Source organism: Salmo salar, chromosome 23, assembly GCF_965601325.2.
Source record: "Salmo salar chromosome 23, fSalSal1, whole genome shotgun sequence".
Lineage (NCBI taxonomy): Eukaryota > Metazoa > Chordata > Actinopteri > Salmoniformes > Salmonidae > Salmo > Salmo salar.
In genome coordinates this window covers 22,178,864-22,203,383 of record NC_138313.1, presented here as the reverse complement: position 1 = coordinate 22,203,383, position 24,520 = coordinate 22,178,864, and the positions used below count along the sequence as shown (strand labels likewise).

Genomic DNA, 24,520 nt, shown 5'->3' with positions numbered 1-24,520 from the left:
CGCCTCAGGTCCTTGTTTGGGAACACACACACGAAAGCACGCAACAGGCTGACCAATACAAGGTTTTAAAAAATTGGTGGCCATCCACGCAAATTTGAGGCTTTTTGAGCCTGACAACGAGCCATCCTCAACAAGGTTGGAAAGTGGCAGTGAAGATGAGACCTCAGAGTCTGATGTTCACGAGGTGGACATTGAGGTCCAGGGAGAAGACAACCAAAGCTTTAGTTTCTAGAATATTATTTTACAGATGTTCAAAACGTTTTTGGGAGATGCGATGGATAATTTAATATTCCATTTCTTTTGTTGTTCAGTGAAATCATCCCATGTGAAGAGACAACTCATTTACGTAAAATCTCAATTCGTAACTAAATGTTTATATCTAGAATGTAATAATTTGCAATTATGCATACTTATAAGGTCAAATGTTTATGTTTCTGTCTTCATATGATATGGTAAATATATCCAATGCAAAAAAGCATCTACATTTAAACGATATTAATATTAATTTGCATAAATTTCTGTTAATTCCCATGGAAAGTTTCAACCTCTGAATAATCCTCAAAATGTGCAACCCTAGGCTAAGTCATTCTTTCTGGTGAAGTATTTCAATTATTTAATTTATTTCTGTATACACAGGAGTCATTTTATAATTTTGGAAAATGTATTTCCATTTACTTCCCTATTGGATCCACCACTATGCCATTTCTCTCCTGTTCTATTGGTTTGCATATCAACTGTCTTTCAATGCCCAGACGCCAAAGGCACAATCCTAGTCATATTAGCAACCCATCCTAGTTGTTGCATCTTTAGATCTCTGTCACATATGGAACCGCTATCAGGGGAGTTGTTTAGAATTGTGCTTTCCCACAAAATAGCATTTTTGCACATGTTTGAAAATAATGTTTTATTGGCTGCTTCATTACACGAGTTGCATGTTCTGTTAAGATGCATTACCATAATATAAATGTGATCCTTGTCATTCTGAGCACTGTATGTGGACACCCCTAATGGTTTATGAACCCAATGCATATAGGTCCAGGAAATTAAAATCTTCTGAGTCACGAGCCATATTTTCCTAATGGAAACACTGGTTGGTACGTGCACACATTTAAATACTAAATATAGCCAATAGCCATCGTGTGTGTGTGTGTGTGTGTGTGTGTGTGTCTGTCAGTCAGTTAAGCCTTCGTTTGATCTGTGTGCTGTTCCAGCCTGTTGGTTTCTCTAGAAACAGGTGAAAACACATGTGTGTACTTCTACAAGGGGCAGGAACCACATTATTCAAGCACAAAATCCTCTACTGTCTGCCAAACTATACATTCAGACACACCAGTCCAGGACTACTTCTACCAAACACAGTCAACCTTTAACACACAAGGTGGTTGCATACGCACCGCCCAAGCGGAGGGGAAAAAGCTTTTCTGACATTTATAGACACAGCAACCAACAGAAGGGCCCTGCTGCTGTACTAGGACACAGTCTGCCTGCCAGGACAGAGGGGACTCTGGGACAGAGGGGACTCTGGGACGGACGGCCAATGGTCAGCTGACTCCCAACCTCCCTCCAAGGAAACGCCTCACTGTTTCTTCCTGATTACCATGGGAACACTGGTGTGTTGCCCAAACTTCAAAACAATAGTATGGAGTAAACCAGCGCACAGTAAAAATTAATGAGTTTTTCAGAAGAGAAGGAAACATGTTCACACCCAGCAACTCCCCCATTCAAACCCTACTGAACAAACAGACAGACACACACAGTTTAACTCATAGGTTATATGAATGGGCCCTAACAGAATCTTTAGCGTTTCAGAGTTGGGTGGCTTTAGCCTATACATTAGTGTTGGGGAGCATTACAGCCCTTCCATTTATTTTTTTTAAATCAGCAGCCACACAAGTTAGTCTACTGTTACTGTAGCCAGCCGCAGTCACAAAGAGCTGGAGGTGGCACCCTTACTTGCAGACTTAACATAAATCGGACATTTCCAATGGTTCAGCAGCCGCAGCAGAATCGCCGCCTAGCAGCACAGTCATGCTGCTTTATGTAAAAGAGCTCAGGGAGTCAGGGACAGTGATCGGGTTAATGAGGGTACAATATTGGGGAGTGTCAGCTGAGAGTAGTTCAAATGTTGTTCTGCAGCAAAGAGAGCCTTTGAAACAGTCCCACTTTGTTTACTGTGCTCCACACCAACACCCTCTTTCTCCCCTGATGACGTCACATAGCCAACTCACTACAGGCCTGTGCTCTCAGCCTCCCTTTCCCTCCTCCCTTTGCCCTTTTCCAGTCCCCACCCTCCTGCCCTTTTCCAGTGTCCCCCCTCCCTCCTCTCCTCGTTCCCTTACCTCGCCTCTCACCTCGTTCCCTCGCCTCTCACCTCGTTCCCTCGCCTCTCACCTCGTTCCCTCGCCTCTCACCTCGTTCCCTCGCCTCTCACCTCGTTCCCTCGCCTCTCACCTCGTTCCCTCGCCTCTCACCTCGTTCCCTTGCCTCTCATTCCCTCGCCTCTCACCTCGTTCCCTCCACCTCACCGCCTCTCCCATCTCCTCCAACCCTCCCCCTCTTTCCCTCTCTGCTAACCCCCTTCCCTCTCTCCCTCACCTCGCTACCGCACCCCTCTCCATCCCACCGCTCCCTCGCCTCCCTCCCACTTGCTCCCTCTCCCCCTCTTTGCTCCCTCCCTCCTCGCTCCCCCACTCCCTCCCCACCTCCCTCTCTTTGCTCGCTCCCGCCCCCTCCTCGCTCCCCCACTCCCTCTCCACCTCTTTGCTCCCTCCCCCTCCTCGCTCCCCTTCCTCGCTCCCCCCACTCACCCTTCCCCTCTCACCCCTGCTTTCCCTCTCTGCTACCCTCTTCCCCTTCCCTCCCTCCCCAACTCCTTCCCCCCGTCCCTCTCCCCCTGTCCCGGGCCGGCTGGGCTGCTGACTGCCTGGCTCACAGAAATGAGAAACCCAACATTGTTTGTACTTTTCCACTCAACAACAGAGTGAAGAAAAAATGCAAACCATCCAATTCCTTTCCCTGGCCAAGTCTCTGCCTCGCTCATTTGTGACGTGCAACACCTCCCTCCCTCCCTCTCCCAACTGACCCGATTGCACATGTTCACAAACACTCCATAAACCTGTGAGCTGCTTCCACTTGCTGTCTGGCCTGTCATTATACTGATTTACTACTGTACTGACTCACCCAACACCCCATTTCACATTCAAATCGCAATGCAAACGCATAGTATGACCTTGTGATGGCAAGTAAATGACCAAGCCCTTCAGAGAGAGCTTTGTGATCTTTCCAAGAAGAGGACTTTCTAGGTGAGAAGAGGACTCCGAATGGTAAGTATCTACAAGACTAATAGTGATTACTCTTGCAGATAAAAGTCCTCGAGGCAGGCTACTACAAGCCCTCCAGGCAGAGCTAGTCTAGTAGCTACTGTGTTGAGTGGAGATGAACCAGGCCACATATGCTCCATGCTCATCATGCATAGCGTGCCAGAGGTCCACTGTGAGACCTGCAATTAAAAGAGCACCCAGCGGGATTATACAAGTATTAGAGCGAGCGACTCCACCTAGTCACTTTAAAAATAGAGCCCTGCCCAAGGCCCTCACTTCTGCTCCCAGGACAACCAGGGACAATCGAACACACACTATGTGTATGTGTTTGCACATACAGAACACTGTTGTAGTACTGAAGCACTATTCTAGAAATGTGTCTGGACACGTCCAGGTTCCAATGCGTTTGGACTGGCCTCCTTTAGGTCCAAATAATCCCATAGACAATTCAGAGACAACACTGTATTACTCAGATCACGCATGCAATGTAGTAAAACAAATGCATTCCCAGTGTTTAAAGGGGACGTGGATAACCCTGGTGTAACAAGCAGCCTAAGGCGTGATTACACACCTGTCAGTTCACTGCCGAGCATGATGATCACAGAGCCACCTTGTTATAATGAGTGTTTTGGCTGAAGACTTGTGACTGCAGAGGATCTGAACTGAGGACAGGCTGAACTGAGGACAGGGCAAATCCTGGGACATTAAATATAGGGGGAAACAGAAGGAAAGCGGGAGAGAGAGCGGGAGAAAAGCGTTTTGGCAGGGTGGCATAGTGACAGTTGCTGAAACTAAGCCTTAATCGTCATTGTTCTAAGTGAGAGGCCCAATGGAGAGTTGGCAGCCAACACAGAGGGGGAACAGAGGGGTGAAGGGGCATTCATTAGGAAACAACATGTTTACCCAACGGTCACCTTGCATTTCTACTGAGCCATTACGAGGAGCCAGCTAGCTACTGTAACAGACTGAATAACAGACCGTTAGTTTCATATTACAATTAGGGTTCTAGTAGCAGTTTGACAATTGAAAGTAAAGCACCGCTCACTGTGCTTGCAACACATTAAAGGTGATTTATGGTTACTCCAGTGTCTCCATTGGCCGCACAGCATTTCGCTATAACCGCAATAACACCTGCTGAATATGTGTGACATCAATAACATTTGATGTACTGCGATTCGGCCTCCGCAGAAGTCAGGGCATGCATGCTTCTTACGCTTCGCAGAGCTGTTGTGAAGGAAGTTGTCAAGGAAGTGAGTTTGTGTTGATACAGGACGTACCGTCACCCCCCCCCGTCAACTAAATCATGTCAACGCAGAGCTTTACGGAGCCCTCCGCATTGTGACATCACTTGGGAGGCGCACGGCGATGCGGCACAGAGCTTGATTTGGCCTCCGGAGGCTCTGCAATTGAGTCACACTCTCAGTACGGGTGGATTGCGAAGTTCCTCAAAGCTAACGAACACACTACAGATGATCATTTGATCAAAAAACGCTTATCAAAATGATAAATAAATAAAAGAACTGGGCTACTTAGGTCTTGAGGAAATATAACGAGAGATATTAAAATGAGACCAAGCCAGAATAGGCTTAGTCATAGTCTAATGGTTCACTGCTCAAGAAAAGTGACCTGACCAGTATTCTCACTGTGCGGATTTCTTCATAATCAAAGAAACAGAATCACTGAGGGAGGCAAACAAGCACAGCTTCAGTAGTGACCCTTACTGTAACTAACTTCCCAGTAGAGATGAGGACCATGGGTAAGGTCAATAGGATGGTGCACAGGCCCTCCGATGTGATCTGTATACCAGTCGAATAATGGGAGTCAACGAGAAGACGGATCAATGAGGAAACATTAGCCATCCCAGAGGATGATGGAGGGGGAGAGAGACACGGACAGACAGACGACAGAGTAAAAGACAGAGAGCTCGTGCAGACACATTTACCCACACAACAAGCACCTGGCGCCCTCACGGAGACACTCAGGGGAGAGGACTTCCCGTCTGTGTGCGTCTGTAATCGGAGTCTGTATCTGCAGATGCTCATCAGAGCAACAGGTCCCGAGGGACAAAGAGCAGCCAACCAGTAGAGAGGTCAGGACGAGAGAGAGAGGGGGGAGAATGGGAACGCTCACTCCTCTCCTACCCGCACACAGACCAAACTAGACCGGGCACAGCTGGACCAAACATTTCCCCCATCTGTCTACCACCTAGACCCCCCCGTTCCCCCTTTCTGCTCAGATTAAACCATTGATGCGAATGTCCAAGAGAATAAGCAGTCTTAATGGCTGTGTGTGATATAGATGGATGAGCGCGTTGTTTGCTAGGTATGGTACAGAAACGTCGGGTGTGCGCTTCCGACGGGCTCTGTGATGAGGATACTCACAGCTGCCGCTCCACGACTTCAGCAGAGACTTGATACTGATCTCAAAGAAGAGCGAATCCTGCAGGCTCAGCATGACGCCAGCGAGGGCTGTTACCAAAGACCGGTCCTGTTAACGTTATCCTCCAAAACACAGACTGGAAACTCCAACCTCGCTGGCCCAAAAATACACACTTCCTCTCCCCCAAAACACAGACACACCTCTCCTCCTAACAGACAGGAGCCCAGTTCTACCCTCCAGAGGAGCTGGTTATAGGAGTCATGGTGAACATCAGAACAGACCAGTCAGCCGCTGTTTGCAGAGAGGCCCATGGGGAAGTGTCAGACGGTTGGTTAGCTGGGTTCAGTGGAAAGTACAACCACCCAGAGAGACAAGGAGAGAGGAGAGTGTGAGGATCTTTAGAGCTGCATTCCATCCAAAACGCCCGCTCGCTAGCCAATCCACAGAGTCCCTCACCACGCTCCCAGCACAGACAACACGGAGGTGAATGAATACCGTAGGAAAATAAATAAATAAATAAAACTACTTTCCTCCCGGTGTTAGAGAGGAATGGGAAGTGGAGCAGCACGCAGAAAAAAAAGACTTGTCTCGGGTCGGAGCACAGCAATATTCCCTCTCCTCTTCCTGTGTCGAGTCCAAGCCTGCTACTGCTAGCACTGTCAGCTATTCTCCCCCCGTCGCGCTCTCCCTCTCCATTCGCTTGCGGACAACCCCTCCCCTCCACTAGCTCTTGTTCGCTCACTGATGCTTGCTGACGCACTCCCTCTCCCTCTCTAGAGGGTTAGTTTCAATAGCTGGGTGAGGGGAGGTGGGGGGGGTAGAGGTGATGTCATCAAAATGCTGCGAGTGTTCCTTGGCTGTGGTCCAGCGCTGCTGGCCTATCAAAACTACACTTCCTGTTCTCTCCACAGTAATACTGATGCGTCATCCCCGACTGCAGTATGAGGAAGAAAAAGAGGGATTGAAAAAGCCGGGGGGTTGGGGGGGACTTGGAGGGAGGCGGAGGACACACCAGAGCAGCATAAAACCAAAATTAAAACACTATTCAAACTCCATTCAGCACTTTTCCAACAAAAACAGGAAATTATTTTCTTTAAATACAAAAAAAATGTTCCACCTATAAAAAAGTATTTCACACACACCAACACAGAGTAGCCTAGAGTATGCTGCTGAACATGAGACTCCATATTGGGGGGGGGTTTCACCTTTCACCTGCCTGGGGCCCAGAACATGGCACGCTGCAGCCCTCACCCACAGAGCATGGCATGATGGGTAGAAAGATACTTAATCCGTTTGGGTCAACAACAAACTGACACACCCATAAGAGTCATAGGATTACATCATAGTTTTTGTCCAGCAACAGCCACCAGACACAAAGAAACGCACACACATCGTTGGCGACACACACCCCATTGTGTGTTTGTGTCTCTTTTTAAACCCTGGCTGCAGACTGAAATAGAGCCACATGACATCAACTGATTTGTGGTCATACACAGTACTACATTTTGTTCACAAAACACTTCAGGGAGAACAGATATACAAGATGAACACTAACAAAATATATATTTTTCCTCCGTTTGTAGCGCAACCTCTCCACTTTTCTCTTTCTCAGTCGCTCTCACCATCACATGACTGTCTCTCACAACATAAGTTATGCAAAACCAAGCAGGGCTCTGCATTGTAAACAAACTCTCCACAAAGAGCTGCATTGTCACACCCTGCCCGCCCTGCAGTATTGTCACTGGGCATTCAGGAGCCTTATGATGGAGCAGTACTGAAATAGTTTAGCCATTTAAAACAAATACAGTAGAAAGGAGAGGGAGTAGTGTGTTCATTGCTGTCGGTGATTGACCGTATGTTAACTAGCGTTAACGCAATGACTGGAGGTCTATGGTAACTGCAAGTAGATACCGTAGGCTTGGTCATTGCGCTAATACCAGTTAGCATTGGCTCACGAAACTACCTATAACTTTCTTCATACTGGATGCAGAGACCTAAAAATTGTATCCATGAGTTAAATCAGACCCTGGGAAAGTAGATAAATGGCTTCATTGCCAAAATCCCAAAGTATCCCTTTAATGGATTTGAACTTCTTTGGGATAGCGGGCGGTATTTTCACGTCCGGATGAAAAGCGTGCCCAAAGTAAACTGCCTGCTTCTCAGACCCAGAAGCTAGGATATGCATATAATTGGTAGATTTGGATAGAAAACACTAAAGTTTCTAACACTGTTAAAATAATGTCTGTGAGTATAACAGAACTGAAATGGTAGGCGAAACCCCGATGACAAACCATTAAAAAAATAAAGTAAAAAAAATATATATATAAATTTTTAAAAGAAATCAGCATACCACTGATTTCAATGCCTGGCACTTTTATAATAGGGCGAAATCGTCCCCGATTGCAGTTCCTAGGGCTTCCACTAGATGTCAACATCGTCCCCGATTGCAGTTCCTAGGGCTTCCACTAGATGTCAACAGTCTTTAGAAAGAGTTTCAGGCTGGTTTTTGGAAAAATTAGGGAGAAGTTGTCGTTTTTCTAAGCAGCTCCCATTTTGGCTGTAGTGTTTCCAAGCGCATGGCCGAGAGAGCACGTTCTTTTTGTTTATCTCCGGTAAAGACTAACGATTCTCTGTCTTAAATTGTATTGTTTATTTGCGTATTAGGGTACCTAACGTTTGATTATAAACGTTGATTGACTTGTTTGGATAAGTTTATTGGTAATGTTTGGGATTTATTTTGTATGCATTTTGAAGGAGGGAAACCGAGTGGATTATTGACAGAAGCGCACCAGCTAAACTGAGTTTTTATGGATATAAAGAAGGAATTTATCAAACCAAAAGGCCCATTTGTAATGTAACCGGGACATTTGAGTGCCAACAGAAGATCTTCAAAGATAAGGCATATATTATATCGCTATTTCTGACTTTCGTGTCGCAACTCCCTGGTTGAAAATGATTTGCTATGCATTTGTGTGCTGGATGCTGTACTCAGATAATCGCATGGTTTCCTTTCACCATAAAGCCTATTGAAATCTGACACCTTGGCTGGATTAACAACAAGTTAAGCTTTATTTTGATGTATTGCACTAGTGATTTCATGAAAGTTTAATATTTATAGTAATTTAATTTGGCGCTCTGCCATTTCACCGGATGATGGTCAGGTGGGACGCTACCGTCCCACGTATCAATAAGAAGTTAACTTCTTTGGGATAGAGGGCAGTATTTTCACGTCCGGATGAAAAGCGTGCCCAAATTAAACTGCCTGTTTCTCAGGCCCAGAAGCTAGGATATTCATATAATTGGTAGATTTGGATAGAAAACACTGAAGTTTCTAAAACTCTTTGAATGATGTCTGTGAGTATAAGAGAACTTATTTGGCAGGCAAAATCCCGAGGACAAACCAACCTGGATGTAAAAAAAAATATATAGATATATATGTTTTTTGAGGTCACTCTCTTTTCAATGGGTTTTCTTTGGGAACCAAGACTTCTTAGGCAGTTGCTTGCAGTTCCTATCGCTTCCACTGGATGTCAACAGTCTTTAGAAATTGGTTGATGCTTTTCCTTTGTGTAATGAAGAAGTACACCTGTTCAGAACGAGGCTCGAGGGAAGTGTACTGTTTGATAGAGGCGCGTGACCAGAAAGCACGCTCCACATTGTTTTCCTCCGGTATTTAACGCTGTTTATCCCGCCTTAAATTTTAGCGATTATTTACGTTAAAAAATACCTAAAGTTGTTTGAAATGTTTGGACAAAGATTACAGGTAACTTATGAGATATTTAGTAGTCATGTGGCGTGAGTTGGAACCGATGTTTTTCTGGATCAAACGTGCCAAATAAATTGACATTTTGGATATATAACGACGTAATTAGTTGATCAAAAGGACCATTTGTGATGTTATGGGACATATTGGAGTGCCAACAGAAGAAGCTCCTCAAAGGTAAGGCATGCATTATATATGTTATTTCTGACTTTTGTGTTGTGCCTGGTGGGTTGAATTATGATTGTTTGTTTGGGGTGCTGTCCTCAGATAATAGCATGGTTTGCTTTTGCCGTAAAGCCTTTTTGAAAATCGGACACTGTGGTTGGATTAACAGAGAGGTTAAAAGGATACTTTGGGATTTGAGGAATTTTAATTATGAGATTTCTGTTGTTTGAATTTGGCGCCCCGCAATATCACTGGCTGTTGTCGAGGTGGGACACTAGCGTCCCACATATCCCAGAGAGGTTAAAAGGATACTTTGGGATTTTGGCAATGTCTACTTCCCCAGAGTCATATGAACTTGTGGATACCATTTTTAGGTCTCCGTGTTCAGTATCAAGGAAGTTAGAGGTAGTTTCGCGAGCCAATGCAAACTAGCGTTATCGCACTGAATAGAAGTCTATGGGTATCTGCCAGCATGCTCATTTGACAGTGGGGAAGTAGATAAAGGGCCTCATTGCTAAAATTCAGTAGTATCCCTTTAACACACACCCCTCACCTACCCATGGCTCAGATTTTTTACATATATTTTTTTAACCTTTATTTAACTAGGCAAGTCAGTTTAGAACAAATTCTTATTTACAATGACGTCCTACCCCGGACAACGCTGGGCCAATTGTGCACTGCCCAATGGGACTCCCAATCACGGCCGGTTGTGATACAGTCTGGAATCGAACCAGGGTCTGTAATGACACCTCTTGCACTGAGATGCTGTACCTCAGACCGCTGCGCCACTCGGGAGCCCATATCAGAGAGAGCACTGTTTAGAGTAAACACTGTTCATATCTTCAGGAACGCAGTACAACAGTATCAGCTCTCTCAGGTTAGATCAAACAGTACTCTGTCCAAAGCAGAACAGGATATCATCAAAGAGCACTGGGCCCCCAACAAGAATGTCAACAATGGAACTAAGCTATGCATACCTCTACATTTTGGCAGTTTGTTTTGATGATATAGGCCCATCTGTACTAGCGCTCAAGGTTCAATTGAAAAAGACCATGGCAGGCCAGGTAGAGGCAGATGTCCAATGGGAGGAGTGACAGTGGCTGATTGACAGCTGGCCGTCCTGACTGGCTCCAGACATTACTGGGCAGGGGGAGTTCCTCCTGTAAGGCCACAGTGAGGACGGAAGATACATTTCCTGTCCACAGTGTTCTGCACAAAGTAGGGGGGAAAAGAACAACAATTGATAGGAGCTGTAATCTACTGCAGAGTTCTGTCATACTATCCAGGTCTGTGCCCAAACAATTCGAGCTTCTACTTCTAAAAATCCACCTTTCCAGAAACAAGTGTCTCACCGTTGCCGCTTGTTATAGACCCCACTCAGCCCCCAGCTGTGCCCTGGACACCATATGTGAATTGATTGCCTGCCCCATCTATCTTCAGAGTTCATACTGTTAGGTGACCTAAACTGGGATATGCTTAACACCCCTGCCGTCCTACAATCTAAACTAGATGCCCTCAATCTCACACAAATTATCAAGGAATCTACCAGGTACAACCCTAAATCCATAACCATGGGCACCCTCTTAGATATCATCCTGACCAACTTTCCCTCTAAATACACCTCTGCTGTCTTCAACTAAGATCTCAGCAATCACTGCCTCATTGCCTGCATCCGTAATGGGTCTGCGGTCAAACGACCACCCCTCATCACTGTCAAACGCTCCCTAAAACACTTCAGAGAGCAGGCCTTTCTAATCGACCTGGCCCGGGTATCCTTGAAGGATATTGACCTCATCCCCAGTAGAGGATGCCTGGTTGCTCTTTAAAAGTGCTTTCCTCACCATCTTAAATAAGCATGTCCCATTCAAAAAAAATTAGAACTAAGAACAGATGGTTCACTCCCAGACTTGACTGCCCTTGACCAGCACAAAAACATCCTGTGGCGTACTGCATTAGCATCAAATAGCCCCCGCGCTATATGCAACATTTCAGGGAAGTCAGGAACCAATATACAGTCAGTTAGGAAAGCAAATGCTAGCTTTTTCAAACAGAAATTTGCATCCTGTAGCACTAATTCCAAAAGGTTTTGGGACACTGAAGTCCATGGAGAATAAGAGCACCTCCTCCCAGCTGCACTGAGGCTAGGAAATACTGTCACCACTGACAAATCTACAATTTCAATAAGCATTTTTCTACGTCTGGCCATGCTTTCGACCAGGCTACCCCTACCCCGGCCAACAGCTCTGCACCCCCTGCAGCAACTTGCCCAAGCCTCCCCCATTTCTCCTTCACCCAAATCCAGATAGCTGATGTTCTGAAAGAGTTGCAAAATCTGGATGCCTACAAATCAGCTTGGCTAGCCAATCTGGAACCTCTCTTTCTAAAATTATCCGCCGAAATTGTTGCAACCCCTGTTACTAGCCTCTCTTTCGTATCGTCAGAGATCCCCAAAGATTGGAAAGCTGCCACAGTCATCCCCCTCTTCAAAGGGTGAGACACTCTAGACCCAAACTGTTATAGACCTATATCCATCCTGCACTACCTTTCTAAAATCTTCTAAAACAAAGTTAACAAAACAGATCACCGACCATTTCGAATCCCACCGTACCTTCTCCGCTATGCAATCCGGTTTCCCAGCTGGTCATGGGTGCACCTCAGCCATGCTCAAGGTCCTAACCGCCATCGATGAGACAGTACTGTGCAGCCGTATTTATCGACCTGGCCAAGGCTTTCGACTCTGTCAATCATAACATTCTTATCGGCAGACTCAATAGCCTTGGTTTCTCAAATGACTGCCTTGCCTGGTTCACCAACTACTTCTCAGACAGAGGTCAGTGTATCAAATCGGAGGGCCTGTTGTCCGGACCTCTGGCAATCTATGGGGGTGCCACAGGGTTCAATTCTCGGGCCGACTCCTTTCTCTGTATATATCAATGATGTCGCTCTTGCTGCTGGTGATTCTCTGATCCACCTCTACGCAGACGACACCATTCTGTATATATCTGGCCCTTCTTTGGACACTGTGTTAACAAACCTCCAAACGAGCTTCAATGCCATACAACACTCCTGTGGCCTCCAACTGCTTTTAAATGCTAGTAAAACTAAATGCATGCTCTTCAACCGATTGCTGCCCGCACCCGCCCAGCATCACTACTCTGGACGGTTCTGACTCAGAATTTGTGGACAATTACAAATACCCAGGTGTCTGGTTAGACTAAACTCTCCTTCCAGACTCACATTAAGCATCTCCAATCCAAAATTAAATCTAGAATCGGCTTCCTATTTCGCAATAAAGCCTCCTTCACTCATGCTGCCAAACCGATCCTTGACTTTGGCGATGTCATTTACAAAATAGCCTCCAACACTCTACTCAGCAAATTGGATGTAGTCTAGCACAGTGCCATCCGTTTTGTCACCAAAGCCCTCATACATATATACACACATATATACACACACACATACGTACATACATACGTACATACATACGTACATACATACGTACATACATACGTACATACATACGTTCGTTGCCAAACCCACTGGCTCCAGGTCATATAGAAGTCTTTGCTAGGTAAAGCCCCACCTTATCTCAGCTCACTGGTCACCATAGCAACACCCACCCGTAGCACACGCTCCAGCAGGTATATTTCACTGGTCATCCCCAAAGCCAACACTTCCTTTGGCTACCTTTCCTTCCAGTTCTCTGCTGCCAATGACAAACAAATTGCTTTAGCTGGAGACTTATATCTCCCTCTCTAACTTTAAGCATCAGCTGTCAGAGCAGCTTACCGATCACTGTACCTGTACACAGCCAATCTGTAAATAGCACACCCAACTACCTCATCCCCACATTGTTATTTATCTTCTTGCTCTTTTGCACCCCAGTAATTACTTGCACATCATCATCTGCACATCTATCACTCCAGTGTTAATGCTAAATTGTAATTATTTCGCCTCTGTGGCCTATTTATTGCCTTACTCTTCTACATTTGCACACACTGTACATAGATTTTTCTATTGTGTTATTGACTGTACGTTTGTTTATTCCATGTGTAACTCTGTGTTGTTTGTCGCACTGCTTTGCTTCATCTTGGCCAGGTCGCAGTTGTAAATGAGAACTTGTTCTCAACTGGCCTACTTGGTTAAATAAAGGTAAAATTAAAATATAAAAAATAATCCTATATAGGTCTACCGTCCTCCTCCTAATGCCTCACAATGCTATCAACATTATATTTAGCGCCATAACACTACGTCAAGGTGAGAGGCAAGGTTGGTTCTAATAGATTTTGTTTCAACTCTGATCGCTAAGCAGCTAGCTGAGCATCTTCAATCATTTTTTAATATGTTAATAACACGCACTAGAAGCTCCCATCCATAACCATTCACTTTCCATCCAGAACCACCACCACTTCCTTCACGCCACTTCACCATATCCCGTCTTCCACCTCACTTGACCCAGCTTCCCCAGATTTGACTATCAAATCCACAGAGCTGAGTCAGGGGAGAGTTACTTTAAGGTCACCACAGCACAGCACAATGAGTCCCTCCCTACGCATAGAAGCACAGAGCTGCTGTCGGCCAGCCAATTTGGAATTAAACCTCTTCACAAACACACGTAGCCCCTCACTCTCGGCAATTTCATTCCTCATGTGATGGGTCAGTTATTTGAGAGTCTGAGTGTTCATAAAACGATTTGTCCCCTCTGCTATGAGAGTTTTCCCACAGGAGTTGCTGGCTGGCTCGGTAATACTATTTTACTGTTACTGCCTTTTGGGTTAGCAGTTCTGCTCCCTGTATGCAGCCCGATTACAAAACTGGTGCTAGATGTCTGTACCAGCATCATCATGGAGGTCAAAGACACCAGTTAAGAAAGAGGTACTAGGCTACAACATGTGTATCAAGAGTCAGCCAATAACCCCATCCCCAACACACACACACATCTCCACATTATAAAGTACCCCACATACACACAAAAACATCTGCGTTTAGTCACATTCACGAACACACCGGGCACCCTTTAACCAGATACGTATCAGATAATTCCCTGGAATCAGGTTGCAGCATATCCACCACAGGGGTGATGTCATTGTGTGCTTCAATGACCAATAACAGAGAGCGAAAGAGAGCACCACCTCAAAAGTCAATGCAGGAAGGGCAGGCCATGGCAGACTAGAGGAGAGACCGAGGACGTGACACTGAATCATGTGGGAAGGGTGTGTGAGGGAGGTCCCAAACTGCAGAAAGAGCAGCTTCAAAAACATTCAAAATGTTTCCTTGATTCTTTAGGCTACGCCATAAACCACAGTAATCATCATCATCATCATCATCATCACGCACCCCATCCATTAGACGACACATTACCACCGTCATCAACATAAAAGTAGTGTGTTCTTGTCTAATACAGCGGAAGGCAGTGTCCTGGTTGAATAGAACCTGGATTCATTCAGGTTTTTCATTCTCAGAGGGAAAATTAGGGAGGGAAATTCATCTTGAGACCACAAACATGTTCCACACAGGAAAGTCCCGGAGAAGGGGAGGGGTAACTTCCAAACCTGGCAAAGTGCTACCCGTTCACCTTCCACCATGCGCGTGGCATGGATCCATTTCTGTACAACTCAGCGACTTTGTCAAATCTAACCTGAATAGAGGCACCTCATTGCCCTAGAATAGGAATGTCAGTAGTAACAGCGTGGAGTTCAGATTAACACTCATACCGTCACCCAGCTGCTACAGTAAAAAGCTTTTTGTGTCGTCTCGTAGACATGTAAGCTCTCTCTCAACCTGGGGTCAGAACTGGTGTGTCCTGGTGCGTCTGAAGGGAAAACAGCGTGGGACTGTATTTCGGTGTAGCCAGCTGTCAGTGTGGACTAGCTGTAAAGCTCTCATAGGGAGAATTGGTTGATTTGTTGATTCAGCCATGTTTCAGGGAGGAGCAAACAGAGAGCGAGCTTGTTCTGACAGGCAGGGCTGAGCACAAAGCCATGCTGATCAACTGACGAGTCATCACCCTGCGGATGATGGAAAGAGGCTGGTGAACACACACACACACACACACACAAAAACGAGAGGCCTGTTGAGTGCTTACTATAAAACAGATGCGTTTGGGCCTCCATTTTGAAGCCAACAGTAAATTATTTTGTGTGTATTTAATGGCCCTTTCAGAACCAAAACAAACCATGTTAGAGATCCATTCCAAGCCATTAAACTCAGAAGCTACCGTATCATAGAGCATTCTAAATATATTTAAGCCAAAAAAAATGTAATAACAGCAACTCAAGTTCCATTTCAGCATACAATATAACACCGCTCAGTGACTTTGTGATAGAATATTCCACCGTCCTGCTAACTTTCACTGTGCCCTTTCAGAGTTCTCCGTCTGTAATACCTTGTGGTCATAGCGGTATGAGCATGCTGCATGTGACATTTTTATTTAACTAGGCAAGTCAGTTAAGAACAAATTCTTATTTACAATGACGGCCTACACCGGTCAAACCCGGACACCGCTGGGTCAGTTGTGCGCCGCCCTATGGGACTCCCAATCATGGCCGGATGTGATACAGCCTGGATTCAAACCGGGTACTGTAGTGATGCCTCTTGCACTGAGATGCAGTGCCTTAGACCGCTGTGCCACTTTGGAGCCCAGAATTGTCAATGTCCCAGATCGCTCACTACCACACAAATGTTAAACTCTTTCACACACACAAGACACAAAGCCTTACTTTACCTGGAGGTACTGATGTGGCAATAACAGAACAAACCCTCCACCCTCAATGATCCTATAGCCTACTGTGTTTCATGTGATGGCGTCTCATTGGTATCACGTTAGAAAGTTATTGCAGCTGATGACGTTATCGGTTTACCATGTACTAGGCCAAAATAAAACAAAAAGAGTCAGCAAGTTGATTGACTTGACTCTGCTCAACAGCACCTCAAGTGCATACGACAACAGAGTTAAACATAAATGCAAAACTCTGTGGTCTTGATAAGTCGAGTCAGTCATTCATTGTAAGAGGAGGCTTCTTAGTCTGTCAGTACCTTTGATGCGGTTGGTCCGGTTGGAGCGGACGGGCCTGGTGGTGGAGGTATTCACCAGACCCTCCTGGTCCTCCTCGATGGTCTGGCCCGTGGCCTGCAGGCCCAGGCGCTTCATCCTCAGCAGACGGGGGCCTGTCTCCCGGGGCAACCCTCCCCCAGACTCCAATGCCCCCCCGTCCCACGATATGGCGGCCGGGACCAGACTCCTTAGGAACTCCATGTCTGTCTGTATTCACGCCAACTCACTCAGTCCAGCATCCAGTCCAAATCCACAGTCAGTCACTCTGCACCATCTTCCCCCACAAAACTACCTGGCTGTTTACCACGAACAGCCAGGGTTACAGCCACTATGTCTGCCTGCTGCTTAGCGCTGTACAGTCAGTGATATCGTAGACTACGATAGTCAACAACAGACAGCCCATTAGAAGAATGAAGAGACACTACCTGGCCTATTGAAACTCAGTCTGTTGTATCCCCCTACAGCGAAGAGTCGGAATGGGAGAAACTTCCTGCGCAGCCAGAAACAGTACCTGTCTGCTCAGAGGGAGAAGGCAAACAGACATCACACTCCAGCAGTGATGTAATCAGGAGTGGGTGGAGCCAGGCCAGGTCGGTTGCCAGGCCCTATCAGGGGCAGGACCAGAACATGTTCCACAGGAGATAACGCACGCATGGGCCCACAGCCAATCAAAACAGAGACAACACCCTGGCCTACCTCTCTTCGAAGAGTGAGCGAGAAGGAAGAGAGACCAGTCTTGGTGGGGAATTAGTGAGAAGTGGAAGGGGTGTGTAAAACAGAAGTGGCAGATCAGAGACAGACTGGATGTTCTGGCGCTCACCTCTCTTAGGCGGCTTTTATTTACAATATTAACAGGTGCAGGACGATAAACTTATTACAGAAAATAAAAACAGGACGTTGACAAAGAATAAATCTAAGATATTCTTGGTATAAACTATTCCGGAAACAACTCTTTACCCATTACAAAACTCAGGTATGGCTCTACTCTAGCCAACCTGTTACCTGCCCAGCCTGCTCTCCCCCAGGAAAAGGCCAACTGAACACCTAAGTACTCCTTCCAGGAACTCCCTTCAGCTAGGAACGAACGTTCCATCATTATAGCCCCGAAACACATTTCTACCATAAATGCCTAATTTCCCATGGACATATAACACCATAAAAACAACCGTTTTAAATAAACCCACATTTGAATATCTTGTGCCATAACTATTTATTTAAGTCACACAATACACATTCATGAAGTCATTTCCCACTGTGATAATTCATCACTTTAGTTGTTCCCAAAAACCAATAAAAATGTTCCTCTGGCTCGTAGACTAATTTGCGTAATGCACACCGGCACTTCAACAAAAAACAGCGCGGCGCTTCAAAACAAACTAATCAGGTAGGTTAAATTATGTGTTTATTCTCTACCAACACGTCTATCGTTACTGTAATAATATATTTCACATTGCTAGAGCATGTACGTTTAAATGGGCAGCTTTATATAGGGTAGAAACATGGTTAACAAGTTATTGTTTAAAAGTAAACGGCGTGCAAACACTCGACTTTGGCGCCTTACGTCAAAGTATTGTTGGCTAACGGAATGCGCAACTCTAACCAACATTCTCTTTTGTTTCAGGATTCTTGGCTATACCTTGAGATACAATAAAGAATCTCTCCAACCAATCACTTTTTCCCAGTGTCATCGTTTATAAGGCACGGACATGCGCTCCATGACAGGATGACTCCGGCCCGTCTGTGTATACTGATAACCCTTATCGCCCAGTGAACTGTCATATTGTACTAAACATACACTTGACTTAGCTTGGGCGGTATACCATATACCGGGGTATTTGTAAATAGCCACGGGATGGTTTTTCAATCATGTCAAAACTCCAAAAGTTCTCCAATAAATTGTCATATTTGTAGCTACTGTAAGTAAATACCTGCAGGCAACATGTGCAACACGATAAGAGATAAAGATAGTGTTCTTCATTTCACCCGTCACATTATGAAGCTTACTGTAGTTGCCCAGAATCTTTGAGCCAGTCGTGTTGGTTTGTAAATAGCACAACGGGAGAAAGCGAGTCCAGCTGTGTATTGACAGGGGTTGCGTTTTATATTGAAAGTCAACCGTGTTTTGTTTCAATAGAGTGTTCAGGGACGTGCAACTATAGTTTTCCTTCACAGAAAATACATTAGTGCAACACATTCAGCAGAAAATAGCTTCATTGTCAGAGGACAACAGAAGTGCAACACTATTTGGCTGGCAGCCACACAAGTAAATGAGCTTACAATGAAAATAAAGTATTTGGCCATCATATTTCTGTTTATCACAGAAAGAATGTAACCAGCTATCTTTCATAATGTTTGGCTTAAAGTTAATCTTGCATTTTACCAGAGAAAAGTAGGCTGGCTACTAAGAGAGAAGTACCAGAGAAAAGTAGACTGGCTGCAAAGAGAGAAGTACCAGAGAATAGTAGGCTGGCTGCAAAGAGAGAAGTACCAGAGAATAGTAGGCTGGCTGCAAAGAGAGAAGTACCAGAGAAAAGTAGGCTGGCTGCAAAGAGAGAAGTACCAGAGAATAGTAGCCTGGCTGCAAAGAGAGAAGTACCAGAGAATAGTAGCCTGGCTGCAAAGAGAGAAGTACCAGAGAATAGTAGGCTGGCTGCAAAGAGAGAAGTACCTGAGAAAAGTAGGCTGGCTGCAAAGAGAGAAGTACCAGAGAAAAGTAGACTGGCTGCAAAGAGAGAAGTACCTGAGAAAAGTAGGCTGGCTACTAAGAGAGAAGTACCTGAGAAAAATAGGCTGGCTACTAAGAGAGAAGTACCAGAGAAAAGTAGGCTGGCTACTAAGAGAGAAGTACCTGAGAAAAGTAGGCTGGCTACTAAGAGAGAAGTACCTGAGAAAAGTAGGCTGGCTACTAAGAGAGAAGTACCTGAGAAAAGTAGCTACACAGTCAGAGCACGGTCTTTTGATAGAATGCCTTTGTGAATTCTCAGAATGGAGAAGTGCAATTGAATAGAACATTTGTTTGATGCTGAGCAGAAATAACACTAAAAGAAGCAGTTTAGATAATTCTTATGCGTTTTATATTTTTCTCCTGCGTGAAAAACAAAGAATTGTGCGTTAGGGCGACCCCTGAGTTTAACTTGCTAGTTATCAAAGTGGCTGAATTAGTAAGGTCAAGGGGCATCATATTGTGTTAGCTTTCTGCCATGTTTGAGATGTCAAAGCCCTTTGGATGAGTTATCTGCACAGCTGCCACTGCAGCTTGATTTCCTTGCGTTTTTCTCCTCTCTATTCTGGGCCCTTCTGCTCCTCCCCTATCTCCTCTGAGCATAGTAGGCTTTCCCATTGCCCTAGCGACTCCCAAACTCCACAGAGACACAGTACTATTCGGTCTTCAGACAAGCATGTGTCAAAACATTGTTCATTTGCTAAAGTTCTCTTTCACATTCGCTTGTAAAAGGTCCAAACTATCAAAAATAATAAATAAGTCAACTTTTTTTAAATATATTTTTTAACTTAGTTATACAAGTTTCCTCATTGAGATAAACATATATTTTAAGAGAGACCTGGTCCTACCTATATATGTATAATTTTATAAGCCGGATTGCCTGTCTTTGCAATTAATTTATTTTCGTTTGTGCTCGTTAGCATATTTAGCTAGGAGCCTAAATGCAAATGAGCCATTACTTGTGCTAATGTTGTTAGCATTTTGTTTGGGGGGGGGGGCCCTTGTGTACTAAACTGGTAATACCGTAAATCCCAGTGAGAGAGAAAGACGGTGTGAGGCTATGAAAATCTGGATACTGCCCAACCCTACACTTAACACTTTCCAATCCCATTGTCTCGCACATGCTCTATTTACACGAACTCCGTTCGAACCCGGGTATTATATGAACAAATATAAGACATGGCAAAATGAGCAGAATTGCAGGAAATACGCATTAAAACTGGAAATCGATATAGTTACACATCACAATATTATTTTGGACAATATATCAATACTTAATCTAAGTATTGATTTCTAAGTATTGGTAGCGTTAGCTAGCGCTAGTTGGTTGTACCTGCACAAAAACTCCAGTATTTTACCTCCTAAGCTTGTTCTCCATCTTTTTAAAATAGTGAGTCAATGTCATCAGCACTTATTTTCATGACTGATCAAAACCCTTTCTCTCATGCTCTTGGTCTCTTTGCAGCAGACATATACAGTAGTGAGCAATATGTTTGAAACATCTAATTGCAATATTGAATAACAATACATATAGCATCGTGAGAATCGCAATACATATCGGCACTTAAGTATCGTTAGAATATCTTATCGGAAGTTCCAGGGCAATTCCCAGCCCTAGACCATATCCATTCCTACCTTTGCCACCTAGGAAGTGTGTGACTGGACCTTCTCAAATAGTATTAGAGTACCCTTGCTCTATAGGTTACTAAATATGCATGCATCGCATAGATATTCAAACAGAACAGTTTAACTCAATAGGAATTGCCACAACATGGATGATGTAGCCCATTTACAGAGCCATTATCAAGAAAGTCAATTTTCTGCTGATTCGTCTTCACCACACCTATTGTGAGCGGTTTAGTTCAGCCAATAGTACAAACACCTCCCTCTGAGCGCCCTCTACCAACCTGATCTGAGAACAGCTGTGACAGATGAAGTTCATCCCATCTTGTGTAAAACAACTTAAAATAGAACAAAGATGAGTTAGTATCATATAATCTGAATTCTACTGTTTTGAGAGCTGCGCAATAGACAGGTACAGCACCTACTGATGCAGGTTTACTGAGGTCAGCTGTACTAGTGTTCAGTAGGACAGAGCCGTGGGTTAGAGTTCTGGCACAGTAGGAAGTAAAGAGGAAGTGCTCACATCCTTTGGTGCAGCGTGAGAACAAGTTGAGGTGGTATAATAGTTTCAGTACCACCCCAGCATACCCCCCCGTGTTGTTAAAGCTGCTTTCTGTCAAATCACCCCACAGAGTTTTTATTTTATTTTTAAGAATCCAAAAACGCCAGCCAAAACACATTACATTTTAGTCATTTAGCAGACGCTCTCATCCAGAGCGACAGTAGTGAATGCATACATTTCATACCATGCATTTCTTTTTGGCCCCCCGTGGGAATTGAACCCACAACCCTGGCGTTGCACACACCATGCTGGCGTTGCAAACACCATGCTCTACTAACTGAGCCACAGGGAAAACACTGTCTTGTTCTTCACATTTTACTTTTCACTTATTCAGTACTAACCACATAACTGTTTTTGCTGTGTCAGAATAAAGCTGCAGTGTGGCATGCATACAAGCCAAAAAAAGGACAGGAGTGGTGGTGTGTACTGGGATGTCTTAGGCAGCTAGCATTACAGCAGCCCTGCCCTCTAGAGGCCAGTCAGTAGACTGCACTGCCAGCACAAAAAGCATTGAGCAGAGGAGCTGATGAAGGAGCCTTTGCGCTGAGCTCACTCTCAATGGCACAGATACACAATCCATGTCTCAAGGCTTAAAAACACCTCTAATCCGTCTCCTCCTGTCCATCTACACGGATTGAAGTGGATTTAACCAGTGACAACAATAAGGATCATATCTTTCACCTGAATTCACCTTGTCAGTCTGTCATGGAAATATCAGTGCTCCTAATTGTGTATACAGTGTATGTAAAACAAACCAAAATTAATCTGACAGAAAACAGATCAAAATAGCAAATGAATAGTTGAAAGATTGAGCGAAAGAGAGAGCGACTGAGCTGAGTAGAGGATTGGAAGAGAGAGAGAAAGAAGCCAGTTAGGCCTAGAGAGAGTGAGAAAGCCTAGTGATCAGTCAGATCATCATCACTGGACCAGGGCAGTACAATGGCCAGTGGAGGTGGCTGCAGTGTGGAAGGGCCAGGTCAGTGCTGCTGCCAGGTTAAAACAATAGCCCACTGCAGGAGGCCCAGATCCCAGTCAGCCCCGGGGAATGTGAGAGAGGAAACTCAAGGAACAATGCGCAAGGGTTCCTACGCCTCACTGGATACCGCCCCGACGCTAGTCAGGCCCTAGGCCTGCTTTCACGCCTGAGAAAAACAGGAAAACTGCTGGGGCCGGGCCATCTCAGATTGTACAGCGCCCAAACACTTGGCTACACTCGCAGATAGACACAAGGTCATTCACTGAGGAGTCCTGAGGATGACCCTCCTGTTATGTGAGAGCGGAGCTGTGCTCCCTCCACGTGACAGAAACCCAGCCAGCTAGTCCACCTGACCTGATCCCAAACAACAGCTGGAGTAGGTTGGGTAAGGACAGTTGCTGTACGCCCTCCCGTGGTCTGGACAAACACTACAGGAGTTGATAAAAGGAGCTTGTGCAGTCTGCAAACATGGTCTGACATGACACCTTTGATGCCTGTTTCAGCAGTGAATCACCTCCTGCAACACTTGTCCAATGCCTCTGGCCTTGCCCCTTTACCTGGCTCTCACATACCCCCTTCAGTTTTTCACAGGTCTGAAAGGACGACGGAGCTTCGCTTCATCCATCATTGCCTCCAAATATCCAGATCTTTCATAGATCTGAACACGGGGGGGGGGGGGGGGGGGGTGTGTCATTGAAACCAGGCAGTCGCCATGTTGCCTCTCCTGAGATAGTTGTAGGGTCCGCCCACAGGCAACATGGTTGTCATTGCTGGGGAACGTGAGAATGTCACTTAACCAGCCCCCAGGTCACAATCACACACGTTTCGGTCTTGGCCAATCACCACTCAGAACTAACAAGAGGGCTTCAAATGACCGGCTAGAGGCCAGAGTGTTGCACGGCACTATAAAACTGCTAGATTGAAGTGAACAGAACCAAACAGCTCCATTCCAACTCTGCTACATTACTGCTTGCTCAAGAACCAATAAAAGAGCGCAAGCTAAAAGGTCAAACTTATTCTATTGATATGTTGCAGGAACCAACGTGCTCCTCTCTGTCCTGCAGAGACGTGCCCTTGCATACCTTGGCATTTTCATGCTATCAGACAAGCCCGGCAGTGCACACTTAGACCGAAAGGAACCCTTCAACAAGTTTCACTGATCTATCAAGAAAGAGACTCATACGACACAAAGGAAATGATACAAAGAACAGAACTCTTTCTTCGTGTGTTCTGTCTAATGGTGGTAGAGTATCAGTGTCAGACTGAGGTGACATTTCTCATGTCACACAGCTGACAGACAACACCTAGTTCACAGCCTTGAGTCAAAACCACCACCAGTGAGACTGACAAGTGCCTGGCTGCCAAACAAAGTGCCCAAAACATCTATGCCACTTCCTAATATAGTGTTTAAAGCCAAGAGAATTAAAAGGAATATTTAAACAAATAACTAAAATTATTATTTCGACCATAATAATCTTTCCCAGTTCCCACACTGCTTAGCTCTGAGCTCCTGTAACAGCCATGTTAGAAAATCACAGTGCAAACAGCTCCTGCTAAACCCGTGTGAGGTTACGTACCTTAAGGCCATAGAGCAGTGGCTGTACTGGGACAGTCAGGAAGGAGAGGTCCCAACGATGTCAGCGCACAAGACTCTGAAACAAAATCATTCAATTAGTTACCACACCAGTCAATCACCCACAGAGATGCATCCTGTAACAACCTCCTATACGGTGCAGTCGGGAAGTATTCAGACCCCTAAATTTTCCACATTGAGAAAAACTTCATCTATACCCCATAACGACAAAGCGAAAACAGATTTAGAAATTGTTGCAAATGTATTAATACAAAACAGAAATACCCTATTTACAAAAGTATTCAGACCCTTTGCTATGAGACGCGAAATTGAGCTCAGGTGCATCCTGTTTCCACTGATCAGACGTTCAATGGAAACACCTC

The 24,520-nt window shown here is 45.1% G+C and overlaps 1 protein-coding gene across 21 annotated transcripts in view; it reads right to left on the bottom strand.

Moving 5' to 3' along the window:
* Nucleotides 1-24,520, bottom strand: part of LOC106584104 (protein furry homolog-like) — a 92,617-nt gene that overhangs the window by 55,707 nt on the left and 12,390 nt on the right. For 9 of the 21 annotated variants that reach the window (XM_082967954.1, XM_082967958.1, XM_082967964.1 and 6 more), the window contains exon 1: nucleotides 16,663-17,221. In XM_082967954.1, the coding sequence (XP_082824080.1) occupies nucleotides 16,663-16,882 (220 nt within the window). In that variant the 5' untranslated portion in view covers nucleotides 16,883-17,221. Of the gene's footprint in view, nucleotides 1-5,701; nucleotides 6,346-16,662; nucleotides 17,223-24,141; nucleotides 24,217-24,520 lie in introns of those variants that run through there. The other 12 variants (XM_082967961.1, XM_082967969.1, XM_082967960.1 and 9 more) reach the window with 6 other exon arrangements.